This window comes from Gavia stellata, chromosome 9 (assembly GCF_030936135.1).
Source record: "Gavia stellata isolate bGavSte3 chromosome 9, bGavSte3.hap2, whole genome shotgun sequence".
Lineage (NCBI taxonomy): Eukaryota > Metazoa > Chordata > Aves > Gaviiformes > Gaviidae > Gavia > Gavia stellata.
In genome coordinates this window covers 16,976,114-16,994,665 of record NC_082602.1, presented here as the reverse complement: position 1 = coordinate 16,994,665, position 18,552 = coordinate 16,976,114, and the positions used below count along the sequence as shown (strand labels likewise).

General features: G+C 37.5%; 1 protein-coding gene across 5 annotated transcripts in view; it reads left to right on the top strand.

The window, feature by feature from the left end:
• The window catches only part of ADK (adenosine kinase), a 301,310-nt gene that overhangs the window by 242,065 nt on the left and 40,693 nt on the right, over nucleotides 1–18,552 (top strand). For all 5 annotated transcript variants that reach the window (XM_059821173.1, XM_059821176.1, XM_059821177.1 and 2 more), the window contains 2 exons: nucleotides 9,651–9,686; nucleotides 16,585–16,699. In XM_059821173.1, the coding sequence (XP_059677156.1) occupies nucleotides 9,651–9,686; nucleotides 16,585–16,699 (151 nt within the window). The remainder of the gene's footprint in view (nucleotides 1–9,650; nucleotides 9,687–16,584; nucleotides 16,700–18,552) is intronic.

The window sequence follows — 18,552 nt, the reverse complement described above, 5'->3', positions numbered from 1 at the left end:
TCAGTATTACTGCTACATATCCATTGCATCGTAGAGCAAATGATCACACTGAAAGAAAGGGGTTTGCATACAGTTACCCATGTAATAATGCATTGGTAAACTATGCCCTTTTCACAAATAAGTTGTTGTCATAATTACGCTGTTACGTATTAGGTGAAAGATTACTGATCTTTGATGCAGGAATGTAATTTTCCGTAATTAAATCATATAATTTTGAAATTTTTTTCTGTAGAAATTCATACATATTCATACATCATTTTATATTCTTTTTTGCATCTTACTCTTTATCATTTTCCTTTTTTTTGATGAGGGAGTGGCGTTTTAAAAGTAGAAAGGAGTGCTGAGAAAGCTTATCGTTTGCTTTCTGTAATAGGAGTTCTGAACCCCACTTCGTGAAAAAATGTCACTTCCATGTTTGAAAGCATAGTAACAAAACCAACCAGTAGGCTAGTCATGATTTTTTTACCTAAGCCAATTTTTAAAGGAAAAAGCAATTATGATGAAATGAGTGTGATTTGAATGCATGAAGCAATTGGTTATAGTTAATTTGAATGTCTGCTGCCAAGCATATTATAAACCATGTGAAATAGTTAGGTGAAGTTCAGTGGTCCAGACATTAATGGACTTCCATGTTTTCTTTGTCTTTGGTGTGCTGTACTGATGCCAGCAGTCCTTTCGCCAGCAGAAGCTGGATGAAGGGTTTTTCCTAGTTTGAGAGATACTGCTTATTTGTCAGAGCAGCTTTTTCTGACGCATTTCTAGACCCTGACTATCCTCACCTGCTGCATGGCTGTGGTTAATTGCTTGGTTTCTTCAGCTGTTTCTTTTCCATCCTAAAAGTCATCTAACTTTTCTGCATATATCAACAAGTCTTTGACAAAGTCTTTCCCTGTCTGCCTAGCCCCGGCATGGATTTTATCCCGTGCTTGGAGTCAGTAGCTACTATCTTAACGCAAAGTATAATATCAAATTTTAAAGACCTTGACAGACTGGAGAAATGGGCCAACAGCAATCTCATGAAGTTCAACAAATGGAAATGGCAGGTCCTGTACCTGGGGAGGAATGTTGGTCCCAGGACAAGCTGGGGACCAGCTGGGTGGAAAGCAGCTTAGCAAAAAAGGACCTCAGGGTCCTGGTGGGCAAAAAAATGGATTTCATCCAGCAATGTACCCTCACAGCAAAGAAAGCCAACAGCATCCTGGGCTGCATTAGGAAGAGCATTGCCAGCAAGTAGAGGGTGGTGATCCTTCCCCTCGACTCAGAAGTGGCAAGATGCATCTGGAGTGTTGGGTCCAGTTCTCGGCTCCACAGCACAAGAAAGACATGGACTTCAAGGAGTGATACCAGCAAAGGGCCATAGAGATGATTGAGGGTTTGGAGCATCTGTCGTATGACGAGAGGAGACAGAGAGCCTCAAGAAGAGGAGGCTCAGGGTGATCTTATCAATGCATATAGATACCTAATGAGAGTTAGTAAATAAGATGGAGCCAGGCTCTTCACAGCAGTGTCCAGTGACAGGACAAGAGGTGACAGGCACAAATTCAACTACAGGAAATTCCCACTTAAGCATAAGAAAAAACCTTTACTGTGAGGGTGGTCAAATGCTGGGACAGGTTTCCCAGAGAGGCTGTGGAATCTCCATACTTGGAGAGACTCAAAACCCAATGGTCCCGGGCAACCTGCTCTAGCTGACCCTGCTTGAGGAGTCGGGTTGGACCAGATGATCTTCAGAGGCCCCTTCCAACCTCAACCACTCTGTGGTTTTGTAATACCTCTTTAAAATACGTTGGAATTTGTGATCCCTCTAATTTCATTACTTGACTTTTCTTTCAGTCTCTGCTCTGTCTTAGCCCATCTCAGGTTCAGGTTGACTTCTCTTAGAAAAGGAACAAACATACCAAAAAACCACTCATCCTCAGACACTTACTGGTCAGAAGCAGGTAAATTCTAACTTTTATAGGTTTAAAAAAATTGGTGCAAGAAATTAGCAACTTGTCCAAGGTGACAAATAGTGCCTTAGTTATATCTGGAATTAGAGCTCATGCTCTTCAGCCAGGACCACAGTGACCTAACCGTGGTCAGATTTAAATTTTGTTTTTCCATGCAATGACCATGTTGTGAGAAAGAGCCACTAGTACAGACTGAGAACTAGGTTTTTCCTTCCATAAAGCAGCTGCAGTAGCTAAAACTGAAAATACAAGAAAAAAAATGTATCTTGAATATTCATATCTTGAACACAGGTAATGCATCATCAAATTAGCAGTAAATAGCACAACAAACTCCAGTAAGAATCTTTATGTCAGCTGGGTTCAAACTTAATTGGAAGGGAAGTACTAAGATCAGTTAAAAAGTTCATGTTATTCTTGGAGGTTGCAGAGAACAATTTTATTTTCTTGCTAGAGTTAACAAGCAGTGCAAGCCTAGCCCATGAAGAGAGTTACGCAATGATTGCTCTTTACAGGGTTCCCAATACCATGGCCTTAGTTATAATTCTAAATGGAAATGGCTGTACATGACATCATACCAAACAAAGTATATAAAACAACTCAATTTCACTGCTAAAAATGTGTTAACCTTTTAGCTGGACTACAGACAAGTCCTGCTGAATCCCAGCACTTCTAGCACAGTATCTGATTATTCTCTTCATCTGAAATTGCTAGATGAGAATATCTTGTCAGTGATTTCAGGCTAGTCTGAGTGGTTGCAATCATAGAAGGCCTTGTTGAAAATGATGCAATCTTTTATTTCTGTTTGTCATCCTTCAGCCAGAAAGTTAACACTAAGAGCATCCAATGAGCAGTATTCAAGACTTCAAAAGACCCCGCACATCTTTCATTTTTATATGCATATAAAACTCTTATCTTCTAGCTATTAAATTAATTTTAAAATATTTGTTTTCATTTTATTCTCCTGATTCAGTGATGGTTAAGGAAGGGGTCTATTTTTTCTTCTCCCTCTTTTCTGATCATGATGCATCTGTTCTTAAGATAGACACATTTGTGTAGAGAGGTGGTGTAAGGAAGTAGGGTTCACTAATTTGATGCTTGTAGTATGTGAGGAGAGAGACACATACAGAGTCATAGGGAGTTCAGTTCTTTAGGTAAGGATGTAAGGTAGAGATGTAAGTAATAGCGCTTTATCCATCATAAAATTTCAAAATGGCTCAGAGGCATATCACTGCTGCAGCTGTTGCAGACCCTGTAATGGCATTAAGCTCTGACTCAGGGTGATTTTTTTTCTGTAGAAGATTCTAGCAGGAACTATAGTTCTGGTGATAACCTGAATAGGAGAATAAATAACTTGAATATTAATGAATTGTACGTAATACAGATGCTCCAGGGTGCACCCAAGCAGGACAGGAAATACATTTCTTTCTCAATTCTTTTCACACTAGGCTTTTTCAGACAAAACCCTCTGGTACTCTGCCAGAACCCCCTCTGAACATTACAACTTTAACCCTATATGGTACTTATACTTGTTCTGATTATTCACTTGAACTATTACTATTTTTATATTTTCACCTCCTGGGTGAAGGCAGTGTAGATATATTTACTGGTATCTTTAGTACTACTGGAGCAAGCTGAAGTAATATTTTAGGATATTGTTATCCTTTATGATGAAAAGCAATTTTGGGGTCTGGCACTGCTCATGGGAAAAGTAAAGAGGGAAAAAACCACCTCGGTGTTCCTTTATGATAATCTGCCCATCCAATTGGTGCCAGCTGTGCTTTCTTCAGTAATAACCAGCGAGGGGTAGATACTTGCTCAGACACTGCTGATTCTCAGTGTTGATTCTCAAGCTGTGTGCGGGGTCTGTCCATTCTGTGACCAGCTTTTATTGATCTTCTCTGAAACGTGAACAGGTGTACACTACTGACTGAATCAAAGATTAGTCTTCTGTGCTTGTCAAATGAAAATAATTTGGAAGCATTACATCCATGTAACACATCCCCAAGTATGCACGTTTACGGGCTGCATAAAATACCTGGATTTGATACAAGAACACCCTACCAACTGTGTTGTGAAGTTAGTAGGTATATGTATGATAACTTTGTTATAATTCAAAGGCAGCAACTGAAAATCCGGTGTCCTGTCAGTGCCTTAAGCCACGTTTCCAGGGTCATATTTAGTGTAAACTGGCCTGGAGCTGGAAGAGTGGAAAACATGGCATGGCATAGCTCACTAGCCCCCCTCCTTACAACCTGGCTTAGCTCCTGCACTGTGATGAGTGTTTTATGAAGGAAATACCAAAAGGAGGGCACATGGTCATCTTGACAGTAGTATTCTTCATGACTTATCTTCTGACAAAAAAAAGAGGGAGATTTTAACAAAAGACATCTTTCAAGGGCCTGTATTCAGAATTACTGGGCACAACAGATACTGCTGAAGTCAGAGGTTCTCAGTACCTATAGAGTGTATAAAACTAAGGGTATAAAACTGAAAGCAGAGAATTTTATGAGCAAGCTCCTTGTTAAGGACAAGGAAAGATGACAGAAGGGACAGAGAGATAGGAAGGACAAATGTGCCTACCTAAGGAAAGCTGAAGTGTTTTCAATTATATTATAATGAAGCAGAAGACTTTCATGCCTCTCTAGTGCAGTGAGACAAATAATACATGAAATTTTGTTTGTGTTCCTTTTTTTTATTGTTATTCTTTTAGAAAGCTTTACAAGTATACTGTCCTTTAGGAAATCATTATTAAAAACGTCTATTTCAGAAATAGAAATCTTTAGCACATATCTCTAAGAAAGGGGATTGCCAATATAATACAACTTCGATTATTTGTGTCAGTCTTCTACAGAATGAAGTTGGAGATATCAGTGTGCATCACTTGCATGAAAGTCTTCCCTATATATTCATTTGCTTATTTTACTTTGTTGTCACCCTTTTCATTTAGATAACAGGGGTTTAATGTTAGAGAAAATTTCTGATATTAACACTTTGTTGGAGCTAACAAGGCAAGCCGTAGAAAAGCAAGAGAGGATACAAAGAACACAAAGTTATACCAGGTTTAGAGATGAACTCGTGAGTGGGATTGATAGTACTAAATGATTATACTGAAGAAAAAGGGAGTTAACTGAGGGAGATAATCGTAGCCTTTAATGTGTTCAAGGAAACAATGTAAATGGAAGAAAACTAACAATACATACTTCTTAGAAGACAGACATACAATGGCAGTAGCCTGAGGCTGAGGAAGGAAATGTTTAAGATTTATTTTTTATAAGATTTTAGCAGTTTAAAAAGTCTTGTAAGGTATAGTGGTGGAAGTACTATTCAAGTTATAATCAAACATGGTTGGCACCAGTAGGAATGGTTCCATCAAATGCAAACACTAAGTGGATGGTCCTCATAGTCATTTACTGTTTCTTATTGAGTGAGTCCACTCAAGTTTGCTTTTTTATCTCTTTTTGTCATTATGTACTCTGATTTACTGCAAGGATCTTCCTCTGCAGTTACACATGCTGTATGTGTGCGTGCGGGCTTAAGATTACATTGATTCATGGGCTGGGCTGAACCTACTAAGTCACAGATTTGTTACGCAGAGGAAGAGGATGATATTCCTGAAGATGTGAATAGGGCTTGTTTTGGGCTTATTTGGGGTAAGTCAGGAAGTTTTCACTTATCACAATAGGAACTCCCTCAAAACCTGCGAGTAATCCCCCAATTAAAAAAAGTTCATCAAATCCGATTTTTTTTTCTCCCCTCAAGGAAAAATAGAGAATTAGAGAGAGCTGCACAGGGTAGTACTGTAATATGTGAGTTTAGGTTATTCTGTGAGATATTTCCTCTACCAAGAATGATGGAAGGGGAGGGATTAGCTTCAGTGTCCCCTCCATTTGCTTTCTTGTGTAATTACGGGAAATGCATTCAGTGTGCAAGGGTATCATTGCTGTCCTGCTGTTTTATCATTTCTTTATGAGATAACTTTGATTTCAGCAATGAAATGCAAATTTAGTTTACAGTGCTCCTTTTATCTGTATAAAGGTTAAAATGTATATTGTAGATAATACTGTTGGTGGTGCTTCTGAAAGAGTCCTTGTCAGCTAATTTCAGCAATATATGGGTTTAAATGCTGTTCAGTGCAACTGCATGAGTTTTATGTTGGCCTATATGAGTTAAATGTAACCCAACATGCATGTTGTTACCATTTTGGCTATAATTTGATCAAGTTGTAAAACCTTGGTACCATCAAAAAAAAAATCTGGATGTGTCAAGAATATTTAATATATAGTGTGCCTTTTGTGTGTTATGGCAAATCGAACATAGAATTCTTGAAGTTGAGCCATCTTAACTCTATAATCGTAAAATTTTTCTAACACAGGGGGCTAACAAATACTCTTAGGAATGCAGATGCTAATGAACTCTGTGTTTGGAGGGTATGTTTCTGTTTACTTATAAACAAATAGTTTGTATTGCTGGTGATAAAAGGGCTCAGAATTTTAACAAGTCCTGTTACAATTAGCCCCAGTGTAGATTATAGAGAGCTCCATTTACTAAATGCTGGGACTCCAACAGCAATAAAATACATGCAAGAATGGAAATAGTTTTCAGCTAGCAAGCGAGTTCTAACATAACAGCAAGGCCAGTACTAACGGAAGTTGTCTTTTTTTATTGTTATCTCTTTAATTTATCTCGCTTTCCTGTGTAAACTGCTCACTATTGTGCAAAGAGAGGGTGTGTGTTAACTTTGGTGACATTGTGTTACTCCCATTAAGTAACACTGTACACATTTGTTTTCAGTGTGACTGTACTTAGGTTTTTTTTTTTCCCCGAACTGCACAAGCCAAATAATGTTTCATAACTAATAACAAATCCCATTTCTACTTTAGGTGGTACAGCAATAAATTCGCTGTCGTGGTTACTAAAAAGATAATACAGAAAAAGGAGTATGAGTTTTTAATATGTTTAGTATGAAAGAGTAAAAAGGTGGGAGAGAGGGTTTTATGAAATGAGGTGTTCTGCTATAGACAATAATGGAAAATAGCTCTGAAAATGCTGAGTTGGAGTAATAAATGAATAATGTGTAAAGTTTATCAAAACTGAAAGAACTCCTGATGTGAAATGAAGCCTCCTAAGAAAATTCTGTTCTGTCGCTGTTTTGCTTTGCTGTTGTCGCCTGTCACGCATGAATGAAAATGCTGCATTCTCCGGGGAGCCATAAAGCTTCTGTGTAGGTTGTTTATTTCCTTAATCCCTCCTTCTTCGTGATTTCCAATGTCAGATATAAAATGGAAAGCCCATAAATATAGTGATTATCATACTGATTATCACCTGCATCAGGGAACGCCCTGGCTGGCCGTTGTAACCCTAGCAGTCTCCACATGTTACAGCCACTCAGATTTTAACCTGACTACTTTATTAGAGACGTGAAGCTCACTATGAGGTGCCCTAGGGCTGCACAGATGGGGTCTGCTTGTTTCCTGTTCTCACTGTTATTGTGAATAGATACTAAAAGGTTCTCATCGCTTTTATCTGGTTAATTTACTTTGAACTGTCCCTGGCATTCAGGGCCTGCCTCACATTTCTCACCATTTTGCAAACACCAAAGTGTAGTCTCCAAACGTGTGTTTTGAGCTTTATTATCTTTTTTACTGGAAGGGCCTTAATTCTTTAAGGGGTGTAATTCTGAGAGGCTGATTCTTAGGGGGCTGTAGGCGCAGTCCTTACTGAAAGAAGCTGCTCAGGAGTTACTCTGAGGTTTGGTTGATAGGAGAGAAGAAAATTAAAATTGCTGCTGTTCCTTGGCACGTTCAGACACCCGTAGATGAGAGGTCAACTGCAGGAAAATCTATGATTGTATGCTAGCTACCATTATTCATGTAGCCAGGCAGCAGACCAGGCTAAACGATGACGCTCTAACAGGAAAATCTGAAGATGAGATACTTTTTAACAAATGTGCAATCATTTATCCTTTCTTGTGGAAGGGCCCGGTCTTTCAAACCACATGTGCTATGCATGGGTGCCCCAGTACGGAAAATTAAGATGAATTCTCTCAAAGTCTCCCACATAAGGAAATACTACTTAACTAGAGTAGTTTTTATTTCACAGATGTAAGAATGTACTGGTGTCCAGTTTCCTGGCCAAACAATAGTTTAACACAGATGTTAATGTCCTGCTGCATTGGGACATTAAAGAAATCCCCTTAGGACAGATCACTGTAACTTCCGATTTCAAGTGCATGACCAAAAACCTGAGGTTAAAGAAGTAATTTGGCTACAGTATGTAATTTTTAGTCCTTTTTCTTGTTCTCTGCCCCCTTATGACTCCCTTATTTTTCTTATTTTTGTTTTTTTCTGTGTCCCGGTGCCATTTGAGGCTTTCTTGATTGTGTTGCAGTTCATTGTAAGTGCATCACTTCAGAGTGGAAGCTTGCAGGCTCCTTTTTTCATACGAGCATAGCCTTTGTTAATCACATGCTGGTTTAGGAAAACACTGCATGATATCTTTGAACCCTACACTCCTTCTTGACAGCCGGGCTAGCAAATGTCATTGACTGTGCGATGTACAAGAAGGAATTCAATTGTAAGTAAATTGTCAAAGTGGCTAACCTTGCCCGCACCCAATTGTCAGGACCATGATTCAGTTTTTCTGTCAACATCAGCTAAGCCTAACCCGGTCAGCCTTATGTTTCTGCAGTGAAGCAGCCTGAGGAGTTGTGCTTTTCAGCTTATCACATTTTATTAACCCCAACTTACGGTTGTTATAATGAATTGTACCCACTTCGAATTCTTGTATTGCCCCCAAACTCGCAGATCATATAGGTCCACAAGTATGTATTTTCTGCAGCACTAATAGCTGTCGTAGGGACACTGGACTTAAACGGTTCAGTACGGTAGTTATTTTTGTTTAGTTGGATCAACTCACCATTTTGGCTCAAGACTTATCCCTCTATTAATTTCACTTGGCAAAGATAATCTGGAAGAATGCAAGTAAAAACATAAAGTCTTTGAGGGTTTTCTGCAATATTTGCAATGTTAAGGTAGAAAGTAAGGGAAAAAAACATTGCTATTGTCTTCTGTCTCCTTGCTTTTATTTCAAAACAGATTTTAATTGCTCCAATTAATATAAATAAGAAATCAGGACATTCTGATACCCTGATGTTTCCTCTGTTCTTTCAGGAAAAGAACATAGTTAAATTGCCTAAAGCAGTGATTAAGACATCAGAGTATTTTAAAATGCTCATCTGATTCCACAGATTGGTTTGAACGCATTTTGTGATCCTGGTTTTTTAATGCACTGTAGATGACAAATGTTTTTTTTAAAATGGCTTGATAACCTGTATCCCATGAAGTGCCATACATAAATGGAGATATGATACAATTTCATGTAAAAATATGTCTGAAGGATGTTTGTCTGGATTTGAAGTACTGGTTTCCTTGTCAAAGTCCTATCTCCAGAAGTAACTTTCCTTGCCTGGAAAAAACATATTGTACCTTCTTTATTTGAACTTGTGAAGTGTGTTGACATTGTACTGTTGGGCTTGAGGGAAGGAGGGGGAAGCTTTTGGTGCGACTATCAGAATGGAACAACTGTATATGGGTATATTGAGATAATCGTGTAAAAGGAAAACTGGCTGAATGAGTTTCAAAATGTGTTATTTCTTCATTATCTAGCACTTTATAATTAACTGTTCTTTTTTTATTATTTCAGGAAGCTGCCACTTTTGCTAGAGAGCAAGGCTTTGAGGTGAGTTAACCCACAATTGCACACTAAACAGATCCTAAAGGGTTTTTTTCTTGCTGATAATGAAGTTCTTTTGGACAATGATTGATGTGCTATTATACTCTCCAAGCCTCGCAGCGGTTGCCATGGAAACTTGGCAGTCGTCATGGTTTCTTTGTTCTGCCAGCTCAGTGTTATGACGCACTCTGCTAGGTCTGCACCCAACATCGCCTACAGATGTTATTTATTGAATTTTGAAAAGCCTCTTGGGAAGCCGAGAGGTTGGGCACGGTTTCAAGCTGCCTCTGCAGATATGGGACCTGTCAGTTTGTTCAGTTAAAAAGCTACCTCATTAGCTGCATTACACTCCATAAGGATTCACTGCTAAAGCAGTGGTGAAGCAAGACTAAATAGTGAAATATAACAACGCTCAAATAACTTAAACCCTGCCATATGCGGATTATCGTTATGCAAATGAGTTTTAGAAAGGTTGTATATAAAATTGTTAGGTACTGATTAGCGTAAACCATGCTTCAACAAACAGCTTCTTTTAGAAGGGCTAGTGTGGAATTTGTGCTTCAAAACATATTCGAGTTGGTGGTTTTTATCTGTGCTCTAAAGATGTACGATCCTCTATTTTCTTGAAATAAACACTGTTGATTTTACAGTGATTTTCAGAGCTTTTGATTTCGTCTTCTTGAGGCATTTATTTGAATAGTATCTCCCATTGGCTACATTCAGATAACTTAATCTGGAGAGCTATCAGCTATTGGTCTCTAGTGCTGAATTCAAATAGGCAGGTTTTAAATACTATAATTAATGTGACAGTGGTTGTGCTAATTTTGCAGATAGTAAGTGATCTTACTGAAATCTAAATTGCAGAACTGAACACACAGAAATCCTTTTACATGTTTTTTCACTGGAATAAGACCCACCTTAATTGATTTGTTTGCAGTGTAAAAGAATAGATAGGAGTTTGACTGCTCAACACCCATTTTGCATAAATAATAAAAGCCGCGCAATTCAAACCGCATCGCTTTAAGAACATGACACTTCCGTGTGTGGATGGTTGCATATAAAAAAAGAGGGAAAGACTGACAGCTTTTGTTCTACGATTTAGATTTCTTTAGAACCACACACCAGCAGGTACATCAATGCCATCAGTGTTTTAGATATTAAAACTGTGCGTTGTCCTATTTCATTTTATGTTTCCCAAATTCATGTGGCTGCTTTGTAGAAATCAAGACTTTTTATCACTGTCAATTTTCATTTGTATAATCTGTATTGTTAGCATAAAAATACACTTTGAGTTTATTCTATCAAATGAATGAATTTCACAGACGCCTCCAAATGTAATACGAAGCATAACAAATTATTGGTACCCTCTGGTAGCTAGACAATGAAAAAAGAAAGGAAGTAGTGTATTAAGTCTACCCATTCTATATTTTTATTGCCCCCTTGAGCTAAAGACTTTGAATGTGCCTGGTTTAAATTCAGTTCTAGTGACAAACTGCTTTTGCTGGTGTCTGCTAACTACCATCATATTAACCTTTCCATTAGTGCTTGCTTAGAGATTCTAGCACAGTTCCTTCTGAACATCCTAAATCTGCCACATTTGATTACAGCATATCAGTAAAGTGCACAATGATTATGATCTTGTCTCTTATTACCCCCTTGCTTGGTAACAACTCACATGTCAAGTTTACCGACAGAGATGTGTAAAACTTGATAAGTGTCCACAGTCTTGTTTTCCCATTGTGCTGTGGAGGCAAAAAAAAAAAATCACACTACTAATAAAGTATCTTAGGAGAAACTTAGAGCTTCAATTAGCCTTTCAACTAAAAACAAGAAAAATTTCCAGCAACTCTCAAAAGCTTGTAAAACGGATTCTGCAATTTATATTGGGAATAGAGAACTGGTGAAACACAGAGGAGTAAAGCAAAGGACTGGAGTCACCAGAGCAAAAATCAAGAGGATATTTCTCATAGAAGTGATGAAAAGTTGCTGGTAGCTGAATTTTAATTGCAGCCTGGAATATTATTTTTTAACAAAAATCATCAGAAATCTTTTAGCATGGAGAATCAGTTGTGACTAGCTTTTTTTTTGCTTTTTTTTCTTCAATCATCTCCTTTTCTGCCTTCCAGTAATTTCAACAGTTTATGTGGACTAAATGCATCTTTTAAATATAGATTGAGTTAAGTATATCTGAAAAATTTTTTTAAAAAAAACAAGTACGATCAAGTCAACTTCAGGAAAAAATGCAACTCTTCTGAAGAAATAAAATCTTGTCATAGGCAGGAGAAAACACTTCCATGACACAAATTTGGTTTTTCTTTGTAAGAGAAACCATGTTCAAAGGAATTTTTATGCTTTACCTTACCAAGAGTTAGTTTTCCATTGTACTTTGCTGAAATATAAGGTATTTTTGTAAAAGTAATCACAATATTTGAAGACCATTATTTCCTTCATTTTATCTCCTGACCAACACTTACCTGTAATAATCAAAAGTAGAACATTACTTCTGATGCAGTCTCTTCCTGGAGTGCATCAGTGTTTTCTTTTTTGTGAATTTCGTGTTCTGTGACATTTAAAAACTATTCAATAAATAGTAAATTCACTGTCTGTGAAGACAGTGCTTCATCCTAAATGTATGTTGCAGTCATCTCAGTAATACATTATAATAGTCACAGTTTTTAACCCAGGGAAGCTCTTGGACTTGGTTCCCCTTGAAGTAGTGGAATGGTTGTCAGTATATTTTAACTGGATGTTTGTAATATGTTTCAAATAATAAAATTGCCAGGACAAAGGTTTATGAAGTTTTGTTTTTACAAAATGGTAACTTGCTGTTTATTCTATGTAGGAATTAGGAAAACTCAATCCTACTTTAACATAAAACTTAAGGTTTAATTCTGTCTGTCAACCGAAAAAGTAAAATGAAGTGAATGGAACAGTATGTATCTAAGGGGTTAATAGCAGCTGCCATGCAAAATATTTTTTCCTATTCGAGGCAGAGGTCCCCTCCTAAGTATGTATTGGTTTGGGAACCAAGTTAGAGAGTTTTGGTACCCTAGGCCAAATTTAGCTCTTCAAGTTAATGAGGCACACTGTACAGGTCCACTACATGCCCGTTTAGGTCAGGGCTATGGTAGTCCCAGCTATTGTGTATCTGTTCAGAGGCAAAGATCAGAAGACATAGTTTGACTAGCAGTTTTAACTGTGTGCAGTTTTTCACATGCTTCTATTTGGTCATGGGTGTACTGTCTTTACATGCGTATATTCCATTTACTTGCTGGAATGAATGCCACGTGCAAGGTTTTTCAGGTGCAGCATCAATAGGCAAATCATGCTTTTGTGAGATTTGTATGTCAGCTTTGTTAAATCAGATTCAAGTGTGTAATTGGATATGTGTGAGTATCCTGTGAATTTAGGACACATTGTAGAGGCTTTAGGACCACAAACCAGTACAGTCTTACCATTCAGCCATGTCTGTAGATACAGGATGTATAAGAAAGTCTCAATAAGTGTGCAAGTACAAGTCAGTGCAAAACAAGTATTATTCATATCATCTATTTGAAAATACTATGTATGTTCTGAACAGAAATAGGAGATGACAACATTTCATGATGTTTGCCTGACAATGAAATGAAGGGCGTAGTACCTCTGCAGTCTTAAGCTGTAAATATTCACGTATTATAAAATGTCACAGTTGTACCTTCAAAATACAACATAATGGTAAGGTGAAGATATACTGTGGAAAAGGACGACGGTAGGACAAGGGGCTTTAAACCAGAAGACGGTTGATTTAGATTAGATATTAGGAAGAAATTCTTCACCATGAGGGTGGTGAGGGACTGGAACAGGTTGCCCAGAGAAGCTGTGGATGCCCCAACCCTGGAAGTGTTCAAGGTCAGGTTGGACGGGGCTTTGAGCAACCTGGTCTAGTGGAAGGTGTCCCTGCCCATGGCAGGGGGGTTGGAATTGGATTATCTTGCAGGTCCCTCCCAACCCGAACCATTCTATGATTCTATGACGAAAAGTTAAAGCCTCCTCAACACTGAGATTGCAGCTCTTCCACTGTATAAGCTCTATTTTATTCTATTCCTTTGAAAAATTTTAGTATAGAAAGTGATTTTGGGTAAAAATGGCCAAGTTAATTCTCACAGAAGATGCTATTCAGTTACTTTTAAAGTCTGCACAATCAGACGCAAGTCTCCAAACCACTCTGTTTTAAAATTTCTGCTTTTCAAAAAATTGCCTTTTTTCCCTTAAATACCTTCCTTCTACTGTTATGTGCTTATTATATATTTAATTCTTTCTGAAAACATATGTGCTTTTTACTTTCTTTCACTGTCTACTTTATTTCATCCTTTACCATCATTCTTCACTAATCTTTTTCCTCAGGATCGTCTTTCCCTCATATAAGTTCATCTTTATTCTTCCTTAAACTGAAGAAATTGTCTCTTGATCGTGCCATTTTCTCCTATTATAACTTCCTCATTTTCCTTTTAAAATCTCAAGTGCCTGTAAATACATTGCACAAATATCTTCAAGCTCTTTGATTTCTGTGCCTGCTTTGCTCCACTGTAAACGTGCTTAATAAAGTCACTAGTAGACACTTCCTACTTAGCAAAAACTAAACACCTCTCTCCTGTTTCCTTTGATCTCCATGATGCTTTATTGCATTTTCTAGTTCACGGATCTCTTAATTATCAAGGCCTAAAATAGTTCAGAATTTAGGTGAACCTTCAGAAGCCTATGTATTACCAAGCTGGAGGGCTGTAATTCTCCATCCATCCCCTATTCAACAGCTTGTGCCACCAGCTGATACCTACTATTTGCAAATCTCTTAAAAAGACATTTCAAAACAGAAGAGCAGCAATTTCAATTTTTTTCTGTGGCATCTTTAAGGGACTCCTCGCCTTTTGAGAATTAGGGATAAGATGGCCCCTGTTCACTGTCCTCAGTCCACGCAGAGGGGTTCAATGTTCTTCTCTTTCTTCTCTGGTGGAAGACGTTGCCTTCTAAAAGCTATATTAATAGTCTAAGCAGGAGGAAGGAAGAAATAACACAAATGAGACTGTAGTATATGGAAATGAAAAGTATGAAAGAATTTAAAAAAGAGGTAAAGAGACTAATAAGTAAGGGGAAATTATTTTCATGCTTGGCAAATGTGTAAAAATCAATGAGCTCACTGACTACCAGAGTTGGGGGAGAAATTAAAGGGAGGCTGAGAGTAGAGCTAGATAATTTTCACATAAATAGATACTATATAGCTATATAGCCCAGGGCATGTAGCCCTGGGCTATATAGCCCAGGCATATTCTCTGTCCATAATAAAGGTGAAGTGCTTGAAGATCAACAAGATTATAAAAAATCAGCAAGTAACCAGGACTGAATGGTATACAGATTAAAGTTCTTCAAGTGTTTAACTGACCTGCTGATGAAAAATAATCAACCTCTTGTTAAAATCAGCAGCTGCAGTCAAAACGGCACATACTGTACCTGGGTTTCAAAATAACACTATATGCTGATTTTGGAAGATAAAAATCAATTTATTAATATTATAAATTAATTGTAACAACTCTGGTAAATGACTTGAAACCACTCTGGACAGCTTTATAAATTAAGTCTATTCATTATGTAATTGTGTTAAAAAATTAGTTGGGAATCATAACGAACAGGATGCAAAACAATGCAGAAAGTATTGTTATGTCTTCATATATTCAACACTAGGCCCTCACCAAATCAGCTGTATTTCACTACAGTTGCTCGTACACAAGAGGAAACTGGGGAAAAAACTATGGGGTTATTTAACACAGATATGAATAAAGTGGGACGTGGTAAGTAGCACAGAGGATAATTACAGTCTTTCTTACTTTTTCTCATGTTAACAAAATAAAAGAAAAAAAGTATAAATGATGGCAAGAAATAGGTTTGCATATACCAAAGTTAATTTGTAGAACTTCCTGACTTGAGATAAATCTGAGAACAAAAGCTTCCCGCATAAAAGGATTTGATGCTTGTACAAATAACAGGAATACCTATATTTGGATTAGATTGAAAACTGAGTAAATTAGAAATTGCAATCCTTGTGTTTCAGATCATAGGGCAACTATGAGAATAGGAAGGATAATACTCTAATGACAAGTTGTGCTGTTTGGATGGATGAGAGTTTTGGTTCAGTATGCCAGTTTCTCTGTTGCTAGCTACCTGCACTATGGTCTACAGACAAAGTCCCTTTAAATCAAAGATTCCGGAAATTTTTGCAGCTTAGCCTAACTTCATAAAATCGGGGGTGTTCTGTACCCCACTGAATATAGCCTTCACCCTTCGCTTCCCTGCATCTCAATTACGCAACCAGCTGGGGAGCGCAGAGCGTATTGACCCGGGCCCCACACCTTCTGAGGGGCTGCAGGGTACAGGCGGTTTACTTGCTGAGATCAGTTGCTGTAGGGAAGTTAGAGAAACAGTATTTGTAATCCTGCTGAAATCAGAGGGATTATAGTACTGTAAAACCTGACTAAATTGGATGAAAATCAGGCTCAGAGTTTATCCAAAGTATTCTCTTACCAATTTTATTTTTAATTTTATGATAGGTAAGGTTAGAATCCAGTCAGCAGCAAAGAAACCCACTAATTGCTCATTAGGAAATGCTCTGTAATTCCTCTGTTAGCTTTGCAGTTTTGCAGCAATTGGAATAGCTGAACTATCATTATCAAGATTAAAAACAATGTTCTCGTAGTACCATGTAAACCCTTAGGAGAATGAAGTATTCCTCCTTCTAAAAATCTTCCTCTACTGACAGTAAAGTCTATTTTATACCCAACCATAAGAAAATAAATCTTTGATCTGCTAATAAAGTTCTAATCCCTCACCACTCTAGTATGCTGGTAACAAGAATTTTCTTTCTCTCGATTAATAGACTGAAGACATTAAAGAGATAGCCCGGAAGACACAAGCCCTGCCAAAGGTGAACGCTAAAAGGCAACGAATCGTAGTCTTCACCCAGGGGAAAGATGACACTGTAATGGCTACAGGTATATTTTTCAAATCTCCATTGTCACTCACAGTAAATATTCTAGTTAATCAATTACAAATTGTGGTTTTACAAATTATAACTGTTAAATGGTAGTCGGAGCGTTTGCTTTTTGATATTAGTCTGTTTTTCATCTGTTATGCTTTTAATTGTTTTAAGATTCTGAATTTGAGAAGTTAATATTTCACAGGAATGCCTGAGAATTTAGTTCTGAACATCTTAAGTTCTTTTTTTATAACGTAGATCTAAAATATTGATCCAGTTGGTTTTACTCAGATTTTTATGACTTGAGATTTTATCTGTGTAGCCATCTTTGCTGCAAACAAGAACACACTATGCCTGCTGAGAACAGCTGTGCAACAGTATAGTATATTTAAACATTTGGGAAGAGGAGGAAGTGAAATCCAGTACTAAGTGAATTTCCAGGCTTTTTTGCTTTGAGCAGAAAGTCTCACTTTAGCTTTTCTCATCTGTCTGCTCTTCTATTCTCAAAGGAGTACGTGGGAAAAAGGTGTTCTAGCAGGGATACAAGTAGTTTGTGCTGTCTAAATTGATGATGTACGATGCACAGATTTAAGCATTATAAACATGACTGCCTACCTTTTGACAGTCTCTTTAATTCTGTCCACCTATGCTTCTAGACTAAATAAAGCTATTAAAAACATGTGCTGTGGCAAGCCATTTTAGTCGTTCATTCTTTCACAAGGTAAGTCAGGGCTGAATTCCTCCTTTTGAAATGAAGTGAAGTTGAGGAAGCTTTGCACCTCAGGGACTGGTGCTTACTCATATGATATTTGCCTCAAAAGCAGAATTGGCTTCAGACTGTGGCTGCAGGGCCAGGCACTAAGTAGGTACATCACTGTAATGTAGATCATTCTTAGCAGCAGTTTGAATGATTTCTCCAATAGTTTGCTTCTTCCTTTCTTTTGTTAGCTACAAACTGATTTAAAGGAAATAGAAAGCAGTCATTGAGAGTTGGGTATGTCTATCTCACTGAATAATGATGAAAGCGTTGCTTCCAGAAAGTTACTTCTTTACGTGTATGGCCCATATGGAGGCATTCCACTTGAGTATTGTACAGTTGGCTGAAAAATAGCAGTATAAAAATGTTTTTATACATGAGCTAGTAATAACAGTAGTAAACCTAAATCTTATATGTAACCCTCCTGTGCTCTTATTTAATTTTCACAGTGTACTTATTTTATTCTTCAAACTGGAGTTGTTAACAAATCCATTAATCCCTTCTTTGATATTTTTACAACTGGGAGCTTATTTGAGGACTGACACTTGCTAATCTTAGCTGTTTGTTCGCTATGAAATGAACTTAAATTAGAGAATGCACTTCATATGCATGATAAATGCAAGATGGATAGAGAGTGTATGCAATGGTGTCAGCTACAAAAGCAAACATGATAAATGTTAAGGCAGTTTTGAGCCGTGGGATAAGCTATTCAGTGCACAAGCATAGCTGAATCTCTTTGCTATGTTGTTATTCATGGCAGCCAAATAAATGTCAATAATAAAAGAGAATTAAAGATTTTCATTTCCCAGAGGCAGTCCTCTAATACAGCTTGATCTTTCATTTCATTTGTAATTCGTTCTCATGTCAGGATGCAATCATTCGCCAGGCTCTGTGTGTCATGTTAAGTCATTTAATAATGATTAAGAACATAAAAATGTTTGGCCTGTGGGGCAGTTCTTGAAAGAGATACCAATTTGTTATTGTTTTTCCCCTTTTTCCTTCCTTTGGTGTGGATCATCTTTTTCCCACCTCCTCACATTAAAATAATAATGAAAGAAGGAAAATGTGTCCCTTAATTTAGCATATGATGATACCAGAGATTGGCATAGAGT